The sequence below is a fragment of the Falco cherrug genome, chromosome 11 (genome assembly GCF_023634085.1).
Source record: "Falco cherrug isolate bFalChe1 chromosome 11, bFalChe1.pri, whole genome shotgun sequence".
Lineage (NCBI taxonomy): Eukaryota > Metazoa > Chordata > Aves > Falconiformes > Falconidae > Falco > Falco cherrug.
The window spans coordinates 25,362,161-25,375,728 of NC_073707.1; the positions used below are offsets into that span (position 1 = coordinate 25,362,161).

Consider the following 13,568-nt stretch of genomic DNA (forward strand, 5'->3'; position numbering starts at 1 on the left):
TATGTCTGTAGTGTCTCAATGACAAAAAGACAGAGTGTCTGTATGGACACCTGAGCACCATCCATTCTATGAAATGAATGAGGGTGTTAGCTGACTGGCTTTTTTCCCCTTCATTTTGTATGAAGTGCATCAGCAGTTTCAGTAAGCCTGCAGTCTGTCCTGCTCTCCAGGTCCTGCCTGTTAATTTTCAGCCTGCCTCTCATCGTTAGCATTGTCACGCCTGCGATGGCAAGGGGGGTAGTGCAGGAGCCTCGTGTAGCGCAGAGCTTGCTAATCATGTATAACATGTGGTTGCTTTTTCAGGTGGATCAGTTCTTCCCTTGGTGCTCAGCACACCCTGAGCAAGCGCATCCACACCAGGGAAGAGGGTAGGCGCTGGGACTTAAGGGTGGCTCCAAGTGCCTTTGAATCACCTGTTCTGTAGAAAGGGAGGCTCAAAGGTTGCTGGGGCACGGTCCTTCTTAAGTCCCTCTTCTTCCACTACCCCTAGCTTGTGTGCCAGTGCTTTAGATTCCTTGGACAATAAAACATATTAGGGTGGCAGAAGGCCTATTGGCGTGTAAGTTGTTGGATTGTGGCTTTTTGAGTGTGCCCTGTAGACACATTCTCGCAGGTGATGCTCGTTGTTGCCTTTTAGATTTAAATTGTTCCGTTCTTTTGTTTCAGGATGCAAGGAAAGCGTGTAGTGACACAACTCTTGCTCAGGTATGTTCTTGATTCTGTGTACAGACTGTTAACTTGCTATATAAAAAAAATAAAATTCCCTGCAATTTATGAATGTAACACGTTTATTTAGTAACTGAAAGAAACCTTTGGAAATGTGTTGTGTATTTATGCAGCTATTTAAAACAAAACAGAACCACCTCACCAAAAAAACAAATAAAGCAGCAAAAAACCCTAAGCAGTCAAAAAAGCCCCCACCGTCTTAATGGGTCCTGCTTCCAGTTTACCTTTTAAATAGTGTGTTTAGTGTATTTGGAAAGATTTAAATGTCTTTTAGGTGTATTTTGGAAACAGAAGTATTTTGCATTTAAAGTTCTGCCATGCTTTAAAAAGTAATGGAGCAGTAAATACTGGAGCACTTTCTTCAATTGGTTTTAATTGATAACTGTACAGATAATCTGAAATAGCCTCAGTATTACATAGTAGTACTTAAAAAAAAGCTTTCTGAAGTTTCAGGTATAGCCATTGTGAAGTGTATCTGTCTTTTGTAAAATCTGTTTTCCTCAGTGTTGTATGGACCTAATCCTGGTTTGTACGCTAGTATCCTTTTTGTTTTTTTAAAATGTTGCTTGCCAAGATAGATTATTTTCTATCAAAGTTCAAATATATTGTTATCTTTATATTAAAAATAGTTCTCAGTATCTCAGGGGTTTGTTTTATTTATTTTTAGATCACGACAAGTCTGGACTCAGTGGGTCGGATTCAAATGCGAACAAGGCGTACGCTTAGAGGTCACTTAGCCAAAATCTACGCTATGCACTGGGGATCGGACTCAAGGTTTGTACAAGTGACTCTTAAACCTGCAGTTTAAGGGTTAGAAATCGGATTGTCAAATTCAAATTAGTATCAGGTTTTGGGAGCCGTATGGTATGGTGTTGGTGCCCTTGCAAGGAGATCATAGACCACAGCTGATGGTTTTTTTTGTCTTTAGTTACAGTTTGCCTTTTTAAAACCAGTGAGGATTGCATAGTGGTCCTACAGAAGCCTTGATTAGACAGGAGAGGGACTTTGCTTGTTCTGGCCACAGACATTTTGCCTTTTCCTTCTTTTAGTTGTGACTGAATTCTTGGAGTCAGTTTAAGCAGAGGAGGTTATGTGGTGGGGCGTATTTTTGGAATGCTGGAGAACGTATTTTTCAAGATGTTGAGTAATTATGTAACTTCTGTGGTAAGAGATTTAAAAAATTTATGGACAAGTTTTGTTTTATTGAAGAAAGATCCTTCTGTACATAGTGGAAAAAGTTACTTGGCTTCTATGAGGGAGTTTTGTTATGCTGCCTTTGGAGTGACCGATGGTCAGGTGTTAACAGTGCCTCATGGTCTGTTCTCTGTCATGTAGTCCAGAAAGAAATACATCTAAAGTCTGTTCTCAAAATAAATCTTATTTTCCCCTAAATTTCTTGTTTATTTTTATGTAGCTATGTAGTTAAAATATTAGTATATGAAAAATAAAAGCAGCTGTGGAGAGAGTTCATAGAACATTGTTTTGGAAAGTTGTTAGGTTTTGTCCATTGTTAATAATGAGTCCCTGTGGACACGTGATTCTTCAGTCAGGTAATATGTAGATCTTTGCAGATTTTTCCCAATAAATGCTTCTACCCCCCAGAAAAACCCAACCAGAGGGTAGTAAAGGAATTAAGAAATTTCTGAATCACTTGGTAACCATGTATGATGTATGTCTATATTGAGATAATGTTTTTGTTTTACATGTTAATATATTTTATTTTGTGTTTCTATTTAGGCTACTAGTCAGTGCTTCTCAAGATGGAAAATTAATTATTTGGGATAGTTATACAACAAATAAGGTAGAGTTATTTATAATCCATATCAATAATTCATGCATAATTTGTATGTGTGAGGGGACTTCTATTTTTTTCCTATGGTTGCAAGGCAAAAATGGAAAGAAGCAGTCTTTTCTAATTCAGATGTCATTTTATTTTTCCTTTCACGACTGGCTGATGACTACTAGTGGCATGTTGTAGGCTGTGTCTCAGAAGCAATAGTTCTAGGTAATACGTAACATCTGCACTCTTAATTTGCTAGTGCAGTTGCTTTTAGCTGTTGCTCTCTGCCTGTGTGGTGGTGTTTCTAAAACGAATTGAGTTTTGTATTGTAGAAATACATAACCTCAGAATTTACAAGAGTGCTTTGCTTTTGAGGGCAGAGAAGGAGGAGGAGGAAAAAAAAAAGGCAAAAAAAGAAAAAGCTGTTAAATGAGAAAAGCTTAGGTAAAGCGTGGAGTGGTCATCTGTTTCTGTAAATGTCCAGTCTCCGTGGGTGCAACCATCCCATTTTATAACCTGTAGTTCAGAGATACAGAATTGGACAAAGAAATCTAAGCAGAATAAGGAAATGCTGGAAATGTTTTAAGTTTAGAATAGCTTTGCTGTTAGATAACGTACTGAAGTTCCGTATATCTATCCTGGAAACTACTGGCATTTTTCATCCTGGTATGTATGTATGTATAAATATGAAATTAGTTGTAATATGTTATAAAATCAGACTACTGAAAATTACAGTACCACCGTCTGCTTGGTGTGTTCAATCTGCTCTAATTCATTAACTGGTAAGAATGACCCCAGTGAAAACTGGAAGCTGACATGTGACATAGCATTCATGAGCTTTGTCTTTCTGAAGATGCATGCCATTCCTTTGAGATCCTCCTGGGTGATGACTTGCGCGTACGCACCGTCTGGAAACTACGTTGCTTGTGGTGGATTGGACAACATCTGTTCCATATACAACTTAAAAACCAGAGAGGGCAATGTCAGAGTGAGCCGGGAGCTGCCAGGGCACACAGGTCAGCCATATTCTTGCTTCAGCTTTGGTTTTCTGTCGCATCAAATGAAACAGTGTCACGTTGAGGTGTGTTGTGACCTGTGACATAGTGTTGTTGGTTACAGACTAGCTGTGGGGGAGCTTTAATCGTTGCTTTTGGATTTTAAACCTCAGTTATTACTCCAGGGTCTGAAACGAACATAACTTTTATTTTTAGGATACTTGTCCTGTTGTCGCTTTCTAGATGACAACCAAATTGTCACTAGCTCAGGAGACACCACCTGGTGAGTTTTTGAACTCTGTTGGCCTTTTCCCCCCCAACTCTTCTTCCCTCCCCCTCCCCCCCTGCCTTAATTTGTATGTAAAACTTAAACTCTTGGAATGACCACGTACATGGTGTTAACGTTGTTGCTTTATCTGCAGCGCTCTGTGGGATATTGAAACTGGTCAACAGACCACCACATTCACTGGGCATACTGGCGATGTGATGAGTCTCTCTCTAAGTCCAGATATGAGGACTTTTGTTTCGGGTGCCTGTGATGCCTCCTCGAAGCTTTGGGATATTCGGGATGGAATGTGCAGGCAGTCGTTCACAGGGCATGTGTCAGATATTAATGCAGTTTGTGTAAGTGATCATTTGTATTTCCACATGGGAAGAAAGGGGGAGGATGAATGCTATAGTTGCGTGAATTCAGCTTATAGTCTGCTGGCTTACCTTGATTTAAAATCAATTAACTTTGTTAGGGTTGAGACGTTAAATTGTATGTAATGAAGAAGGTTGTCTAATAACTTACGATCTAGTTTATAACTGAGTTATTACTACTGTCATCTGTGATGCATTGAACTGTTCTTGGAATAGTTTCAGCTGGTTTTGTTCAATAACAGACCCTACTTTTTTTAGGAAACAAAGAATGGAGGAGGGAAATGTTTTGCAGTGTGGCAACGAGTTAAAAACTGAAAATTGTAGATAAATGAGAGATACTGAGGGGGAGCAAAACAGCCAAGCATCTTCATCTTAAAGCTTTTTGTTGAATGAAAGTGTACTTGATATTTTTTTGTCGAAAAGAGCAAAATATTCTGGAAGGCAATTTTAAAATCGGCGCTTATGTTGAATATTCATCCCTGGAATAATTTTGTAATATTTATAAACTGGACTATATTTCCTCTCTGTCATAGTAACACTATGTTCTGATCTTCAAGATACCAGTTCTGATAAATAGGGAATGAAATCTTAAGTCTAAGCTGCATCTGTTTTTGATAAACATGAAAAATTATTAAGGCTGAGAAAATACCAAAAGCATGACCAGTAGAAAAATGCGGTTCCTATACTTAGACCTGAGTCCTGACATGTCTTGAGCCCTTTTCAGCCCCATCTCAGTCAATACGGCTGTTGTAAGAATGACTGATCTGGAGTAGGTTTTTTGGAAATTGAATTGCTTGCTTTCTTCTATCTTGACTGAGCCAATGTGACCGACCAGCTCGGGATGGAACACTGTGTGCCACTTCAGCCAGGTCTTCCTGGCCCACAGCCAGGATGCACGTACTGCATTTTGCTTCATTTGTAGGAGTTAGTTGCATCCTCTTTAACTCCTGTTACTCCACATGCAGGGAACTGTCTGGGTAAAATTGCAGACATTCAGGTGTTACTACTCCTCTAGAAGTGTTCCATTGCATAACTGTGTATCTGCATTTTTTTACCATGCAGAATTTTTTTTTTTTTTAAATACATCATTCTGCCTTTACCTGGTCACCCTGGCAAAATTATCCTGTGATGATTTTTGAAATACTGTGTGAACATCATATTTTTCTAGTGTCAAACTCCTGTCTCTTAATTAAAACTTTCAGTTTTTCCCTAATGGACATGCATTTGCCACTGGATCTGATGATGCCACTTGCCGCCTCTTTGACCTACGTGCAGATCAGGAATTAATGATGTATTCACACGACAATATCATCTGCGGGATCACTTCTGTAGCCTTCTCAAAAAGCGGTCGCCTCTTGCTAGCAGGTTACGATGACTTCAACTGCAATGTGTGGGATACTCTGAAAGGGGAGAGGGCAGGTCAGTATGCGTTTCTATTTCCTTAGCAGCAGGTAGATATTCAAAATCTATGGAAAATGCACGGCCAGTTCATTGCCGGTGCTGTTGCTGATGTTAAGGAATCTCCATGCTTCCTTTTAACAGTTTTCTTTTGGAATGGCATCCTTATATTTTATTGCGTTTGGTTATACATCCCAGTTGTGTTGTGTGGAGTAAACGCTCCAGTCAGTGGAATAAATACTCCTCCTCTTGGGTATCAGCCATGATATATCTGTGGGCTGGAAGACACCAGCTCTTGAGGCTAAGGAAGGGCCTCCAATATCATGTTATGTCTACAGAAAATCTATTTCACTGACATGAATGGAATTAAGTAATATAAAATTACACATTTGCATTGACTTTTGCACCCATCAGTAAGTGATTTGGGTAGCACTAAGTTAGGGGGCCATAATTTCCTGGGGAAGTGGACACTTTCAGTCCTGGAGTTAGTCGCTTCTAGGACAGACAGCATGTTCATAGCTCGGCTACATCTTTCTCCCTCCAGACAGTAATTTAAATGACGGGGCCTGGTTCAGTTCTGAACCTTGATTCTGCTGCTCAGACTGAAAAGATAATCCTTTTCCTTAAGGGACATGGACAGGCTGAGGTTTAACAGACCTGGATGTGGTGCCTTGGGAGAGCAGTCAGGTGCAAGGATGGCTAGAAGGAAAGCAAAAATGGAGCAGGAAGAGGCAGGGCACGGTGCTGCTTTTCTAGTAGTCTGACACTATAGATGGGGAATTCCTAATCCTTACAGTTTGTGAAACATGGGAGACTTGAGGTAGGTCCTGTATCCAGGCCATTGTCAGAAGACATCGTGTTTGATTTTGGAAGTGCTTGATGGCTGAAATTGTGCACAGCATTGCTGAAAACGGGAAAACCAGTAGGGAGCCTGATTAGGGCTGAGGAGGTCTTTGGGACAGAAAGAAGTCGTAAGGGCAGAGAGAAAGCTGGAAGCCATATTGCGTGTACATATTTTTTAAAACCTCATGGTTGAGTTCCTTGGTAAGGCCGTTGTGTTGTGTATAGTTCCTGAGGGTAAAGACAAGCAGGGTGATTAGAGCTCACGTTACGTCTCTTTTAGCAAATGTGACCAAGTACCTGGGAGAGGAGAGTAACAGCTGAGGTCCCTGCCATCCTCTGAATATTCACTGTCATTGCTTCTTCTTTTCCAGGTGTCCTTGCTGGCCATGACAACCGTGTCAGCTGTTTAGGTGTTACTGATGACGGCATGGCTGTAGCTACAGGGTCTTGGGACAGTTTTCTCAGAATCTGGAATTAACTGGGAGCCAAACATGTACATTCTCCATTTGAGATCTGGAGAGATCAATGCTGCAGCCTATAGCTGTGAAATAACATTTCTACCTTGTATTTGCAGGTGAAGTTTTTCTATTCACTGATTATTACACAAAAAGGCTTTCTGTAAACTAGAAAAAAAATCAAGTGAAGAAATAGGGGAGGGGGGAAGAAATCACTGACTTTTTAAAAGGGGCCAGCACACATAATCATGGTGACCGACAAACTAAGAGCCAGTCTTTTTGTTTTTGGTGGTTTGGTTAGATTGTCCTTGAAGGGTTTTTGCTTGTGCTCAGTCTGCTAATCCTGTACTTTTTTTTTTTTCTTTTTTTGTACATAACAGAATATACACATTATAGCAGCCAATCATGTAACATTTGTCTGTATGTAAAGAAGTATGTTTGCATTTTTTAAGGAATACATTTATAGCTTTGCTTTTAACCTGAGATGTCACTTCTGAGTTTTGTAGTGGATGAACTAGATTGCCGTTTTAAATGTCTTTGTGAATTTACTGTAGATAAAGTGAAGCCAATGGTATGTATGTGTTTTTATAATGGAAGGCATTTGAATTTTTTTTTAAAGGCCCTGGAGACTCCCAGTTAATACCTGTCGCCTTATTCACTCACTCCTTGACCTGCTTGCCTATTTTTAATCATGGGGGTTCTTCCTTCAAGCCAGTGGTTCCTGGTTCATCCATTGGCAGTCATGGCCTCCAAACATCAAGGAGTTAACGCCAGGCAGACTTGCAACAACAGCAAAAATAATGAAAAAAAAAAAAAAAAAAAAAGAAAGAAAGAAAAGAAATAAAATCCATATCCAGTTCCAGAAGTATTAGCTTGCTTACTGCAGCTTTTTGCATCAGTCACTCCGCGCAGTCCTTGGCCACGGCCGCCAAGTGACCTGCGTTGCTGTCGGTAAGTGGCCGAGTGCTTCTCCTTTGTCAGCTCAGCTCTGAGTGAGGTAGTTTTGGCCCGTCACAAACTCCAGCTGATTTGCACTAACACAACGATTTGGCTGATGCTCAGTGCGCAGGGCGCGGTGTAGTCGCAAAGCTTGCTCAATTACCACAGTCGACTGAGACGTTCAGGAGGACTTTGCTTAAATTCTTCAAGAAGATTTCAGTGTGCAGTTAATCGCCTGTAATCCCCCTCCAAATTAGGGGGTTGCCAAAGCATACCACAACCAAAAGCGCTTGTTGTCAGTTATGTGCAGTGTGAATTATAAAAGGAATTGTGTAACTTACAATGAACCAAATAACCTTAACTTACCTGTGTGACCCTTTCTAGTATAAACTTAGTGACTTGCTTGTTCTCCTGTGGTCACAGAGGTCTGTACCATGGTGGCTTATTAGATGCTAATTGTTCTGCAGCTCTGACAATGTAAATAGCCATTTCCTCTCCTGTTTCTGATTTTATTCTGATTTTGATGTCAGTTGCTTATAAACAATAGGTTCTGATCAAGTACAGTTGAGTGCAGATATAGGAGAATCAAGGGACTGATGCCAATTTGGAACCACCTGGGAAGGTGGCTTAACTTTTTGGTGCCTGGCAGCGTGCCCGCGCTTGCAATGGATGTGCTCTTGGGAATCTGAATGTCTGTGGCGTTCTTGGAAAGGGGAATTAAGTCTATTGGCTTCTCTTAAGTGACTTATTTTAAAGATAACGCGAATTTTAAATCACCGGGTTGGAAGACAATGTTACTCTGCCCTCATCTGAAGTTATGGGGAGTCTGGGTGTCTCTGGGTCAGGTAGTAAATAAAAAGTGCCCAGTATCTTGTAATATACCAAAACAGATTGGTGGCTGAGGTGACTACTTGTCAAGTTTCTGACATTTGTAATCCTAAATTTCAGTACTTCCAGACTGTGCCTGTAAACTTGCCATGTCTATAATGGTGAAGGTGCCAATAAATGTGCTAGTCAATCGCGGTAAATTTGCTTTTAAAAAAAGAAAAAGGTGCATGTTGTGCTGGAGAAGTATACTTTTACTAACAGCAGACTCTGGTGTAGGACCAAAATCACCCTGTATTGTATGTCACAGGAATTCCTCTGCATTTTGCTTTACGATCTGTCTGCACTAACAGAACTATTACGGAATTCCTGTTAACTCTCTTTTAAGTGAGCAGCTCTTTGGGATCTTGCAGACTTGGTTTATTTTTTAGTGGTGCACTTGATTATTTTTTTTAACTCACAGCTGCCTTGAGTGAGTCATTCTGGAAATTTGTTACTAAGGAATTTTAAGAAAATATTCTTTTTCTAAAAAATTGTTTTCCATAGAAGCGTGTTTTTGCACCAGTTTCCTAGTCAACACCTTTGCGAAGACAGGTGCCATTTTTACATTCTGGTATAAAAACTAGTTTCTACTTGCGAAACTCCAAAAACAATTTTACAAATGTATATAACTTTTCTTAAAAGTTCAGGTAGACTGTAATCATGGTAATGGCGCTCATGCAGGTATTACTGCAAATAATGTCACTGTCATTGTCTGATGGGCAACTGTCTGTTGGATTCAGCTGCTTTTAAAATATTAAGGAATGCCAACTACTTGCTAACGAGGTTTCCAAAAGCATCATACAAATACCTGCGGGTTTTGGTGTTCAGTTAACCAGTGTTCGTAGTGCTGCAGGTCCTAAGCGGGCTCCTTCTGCGTCCGTGCTCGAGGAAACCTGGAAGAAGCCCGAGCACAGCTGGGGGAACAGTGTCTGGTGCTTCTTTGGAACTTGTGCGGAGCTTGTGGTAGATCCTGCCAAGGTGACGTTTGCTGTTTAATTACTGTCCTGGATAGTTTAGGTAATTTTTTATTTTTTTTTTTTTTTGAAGCCTACAGCTGTAATGTAACATGTTGTGATTACATGAGGCCGAATAACGAACTTGCAGGGGCTGCTGTATTTCCTTTTTTAAGGGGCCGTCAGTGACCTTTCAAGATTGATGCCCTTACTAAACTGGGCGAGGTTTTAATGGCAAAAGCTGAAGCTCCTCCTTATACGAGGAAGGTAATAAAATGATCCTTTGTAGGTTTTTACTTAAAAAGGTTTTATTCCCAGCTTTTAATGTCAAAGAAAATGGTACGTGCCTATGATTTCACGTAGGCTCAAGCGTGCAGCTGGTGCGATTTCTAACCGCGCACCGTGACAGCAAACTCGCTCGCTGAACAGGTTTTGCAGCACCGTGGGTCCATCTTAACCCGTCTTTAAAAGTTTGTTGCCAAACTACATCATTATCTGAATGTCAGGTAACTTGTGTGATTACAGAAATGGAGTAACCAAGACCATCGTGCCAGAACGGTGGCAAGGGAACTCTTTCCCAGCCTCTCTCTTCTAAAAAGATCGGTTATGGCTCGGAAAGTGGAACTGTGTGCTTTGGTAACAAGATTTATTTTATTCAGGTACAGTTTTTAGTCAGCATTTTCTAATGTTGATTTTACTTTGCACTGGAACATTCTAATCAGGCAAGTGCCCACCCTCGCTCGTTCCCCTGTAGACTCGGACATCCGTTTATTGGTAGAGATGCTGGGTGAGATTCTGGAAACCACAAAAAGCTTCTACATGGCATCGCGCTGACGTATACTCGCTTGCTCCGGTAACGTGGGCCTATTTCCATCTGTCTCCAGACCTTTTTTCTTCCAAACGTCGCTATCCTCTGCCTTGCTAAACTGCAGCCCCGTCGCAGTATCTGGCAGAACTGATAGTTCAATGCGTTGACACCACCACGTATCACTCGGAACGGAACGCGGATCAAATAGGCTTTTCCCCCTGCCTAAGGAGAGGGCCTGGCCTTGGCAAAGCTGAACTGATGTAACAGCTGGTCCCAGTGTGCTTACTGTAATGCATGGGTTGGAAATAGTTAACTCTTTAACTCAGTTAGTGTAACCGCTTGTCCCACAATGAAGTTCACATTTACTTTAAGGTGGAATGAAAACATTGTGAAACATTCCAAGAGTGCTTAGTCTTTCCTCTTTGAGGACACTGTCACCTCCACTAGGTTTAGTGCTGTGCTTTAAGATGTTGGTGAGAGTATTGGCTAATTCAACTAGTTGGTATAAATGGTTGTGTAGCAGAATGACTGATTTTTGAGATAGCGTTTCCTGTAAAAGTAATTAAGCATGGGTTGATGGTGCACTTTGTACACAGTAACCTGGCATGCATGCTGGTACAACTACTTCCTACACTTCAGAGGCACCACAAGCCTTTTTATCCAATTGCTGGTTATGTAAAATACATGCAGAATGTTAATGCAGTGTTGTTATGGTAAATGTGTGAACAGTGTTACTAATTGATATAACTGATAACAGATTACATGTGCCTGACATTCTTATACCACACAGTATGTTTAGGTTTTAACTAATATGGACTTCGGTGGAATAGTCTTAGATATTTCAAGCCTTTGTTTTACTTACACAATGGTGCTCTATTTGTGTTTTTCTCCTTTTTTTTTTTTTTTTTTAAATAAAAGCATCTGAACACTTGTAGTACATATTACATCCAAAGGAGTCCAAAACAAAATGCTTCTAAACTTGCTTGATTTTCATTTGCCTTGAGTTCCCAGCATTTCTCATCAGCTAGGTTTTTTGGGGGTTTGGTTTTGGGGTTGTTTTTTTTTCTTGTTGCTGACTACTTTGGAAAACTTCAGTAATGTTACCAATTATGAAGTGATTCTGCACTGCCTTTGGATTGTGTATGTATTCAGAAACAGTCTTAAAGCTTTTATTTAAGCTATTAAAAAAACCAGGGACTTGTGCCATTTGTTCTTTAACAGTGCTGTTGTAAAAAGACTTCCCTGTGAAAAAAAAAATCACTTGCTATGAACTCTGTTTATAGCTTTTTTTTTTTTTTTCCACGATGGATCTTTTTCTTTGTATTTGTACAGTGGCTCAGTGAAAGATGTTGCCATGAGTTGATATTGTAACCAATAAACAAGTGCTTTTAACCAGACTGTGTCACTGGTGGCTGTTGTGTTAGAGCCCCCCCGCAGCTGCGACACTGGGTTCTTGCTTCTGGTTACAGGGACACGGTGGCCCAAAAGTTGTGTGCGCATGTTAAACAGCCAACCGTTCTGCACGTAAACTTGCCCTTATGAACAAATAATTACGGTGATTTCCCCCCCGCAGCAGTGTTGTGGTACAGAGGCATGTTAACATGACAGCCAAGGGAGCCGAAGCAGCCACCAAAAGTAGATGGGAAACGCCCAGGTTCTAGAACACTCCTCCATCCTTGGTATCAGGATTCCCGTTACAGGGTGCCACCGGCCCACCCTGCCTTTTTTAGAGCTGTAGCATTAATTGTTTCCCCCAAACCCCTAACATTGAACTAGTCCGTGCTTGCTGCAGGCAGCAGGTTTTTTACTTCAGCCTCAGTGGTTCGGTCCTACACTGGATACACGTCACACGTAAGAGCGATGGTGCAGGTTCACCTTTGATACAGCTACCAAATAACTTACTGGAGCAAAGGGGTAGTATTTTTTTTTTTTAATAAATAACTGTAGCAGACATGCATGTAAAGTTTTAGCTTGATACAATGTCCAAAAAAATGCTCCAGAAAGAGCATTAATACATATCGATATCCTCATATACAAGCAGGCTGGGCTGTTACTCACTTTTGTATTTCAGTTTCCCTCAAAAGCCGCGAGGCTCCGCACACGCTGATGGGACGTTCCCGGAGAGCCACGCCTGTGCTGGGAGTCACAAACAAGCACCAAAACACACTGTGGCGAGGCAGCGTTCTTGGTCTTCCAATAATTAACTGCCTCCAAAACACACTGTGGCGAGGCAGCGTTCTTGGTCTTCCAATAATTAACTGCCTCCACTGTTACATTTTACAGCTATTTCCTTTTAAGATAGCCCTTATTTACTGGAAAATCACAAATCCCTACCTCTTCTAAAGTTCAGTATTTCATTTAGTCATGTTAACACTTTCCATAAAAATATATAAATATTCTGAAAAGGCTTTCTCTTTTAAAATAAGTTATTTAAAAAGTCTAGTTAGAAAAAGGTAGATGTTAAATGATTGCAGGTGGCAACAGCAAAAACTTTTTTTTTTTTTTTCCTCGAAAAGAGGCTTTGCGTTGCTGGAAGCGAGCGAAGGTGAAGTGCTCCCGCACCCCTGCCCTAGGCCTTGCCTTGAGAGCCGGCCTACAGCACCGAGGGACCGCTCAGGCTACCGCGCACATAGAAGCTGCCGAACAGCCTCCCCCTGCTCCGAATCCATCAGCAGGAGCTCGAGGCCAAGCCTGGCACGGAGTTCCCCCCCCACAACGTGCAGAAACTGAGTCAAGACCACCGCTCAGCAACCCCCGTGCCCGGAGGCCAGCGTGGTGGCAGTGACACGCCGCTGCAGCTCCCCTGACCCTGGCTTCCAGCCCTGCTCTCGGGGGCAGACGACCGTTTCACTACTTCACCAACTGCAAGAAAGCTGACAAGCTCGGGGAAGGAGGGTTATTGTTACTTAATCAATGCCATCTTGTTAAACGTGGCAGCCAGAAGGGAAACTACAGCCTACTGCGTTGCACCGGGGAACGCTCTGCGGTTCACTGTCACCCTTCACTTGAGGAACTGCTGCCCAGCACAGTTTCATTTGCTTTCCAAACAACTCCAGCGTCCTTTCCCCACGCTAGAGTTCATACTTCCCTTCATTACACAAAACCACACACGTAAGCAAAAGGAGCATCCTCGTCCCTGGCTACTTCCTAAGCGACCCAAAC

The 13,568-nt window shown here is 41.5% G+C and overlaps 1 protein-coding gene across 5 annotated transcripts in view; it reads left to right on the top strand.

The window, feature by feature from the left end:
- GNB4 (G protein subunit beta 4) overlaps window positions 1-11,801 on the top strand; it is a 78,114-nt gene extending 66,313 nt beyond the window's left edge. For all 5 annotated transcript variants that reach the window (XM_055723934.1, XM_055723936.1, XM_055723932.1 and 2 more), the window contains 8 exons: window positions 667-705; window positions 1,394-1,500; window positions 2,464-2,527; window positions 3,360-3,522; window positions 3,718-3,784; window positions 3,924-4,125; window positions 5,346-5,562; window positions 6,756-11,801. In XM_055723934.1, coding sequence (XP_055579909.1) covers window positions 667-705; window positions 1,394-1,500; window positions 2,464-2,527; window positions 3,360-3,522; window positions 3,718-3,784; window positions 3,924-4,125; window positions 5,346-5,562; window positions 6,756-6,862 — 966 coding nt within the window. In that variant the 3' untranslated portion in view covers window positions 6,863-11,801. The remainder of the gene's footprint in view (window positions 1-666; window positions 706-1,393; window positions 1,501-2,463; window positions 2,528-3,359; window positions 3,523-3,717; window positions 3,785-3,923; window positions 4,126-5,345; window positions 5,563-6,755) is intronic.
- Window positions 11,802-13,568: the final 1,767 nt, after the last annotated feature.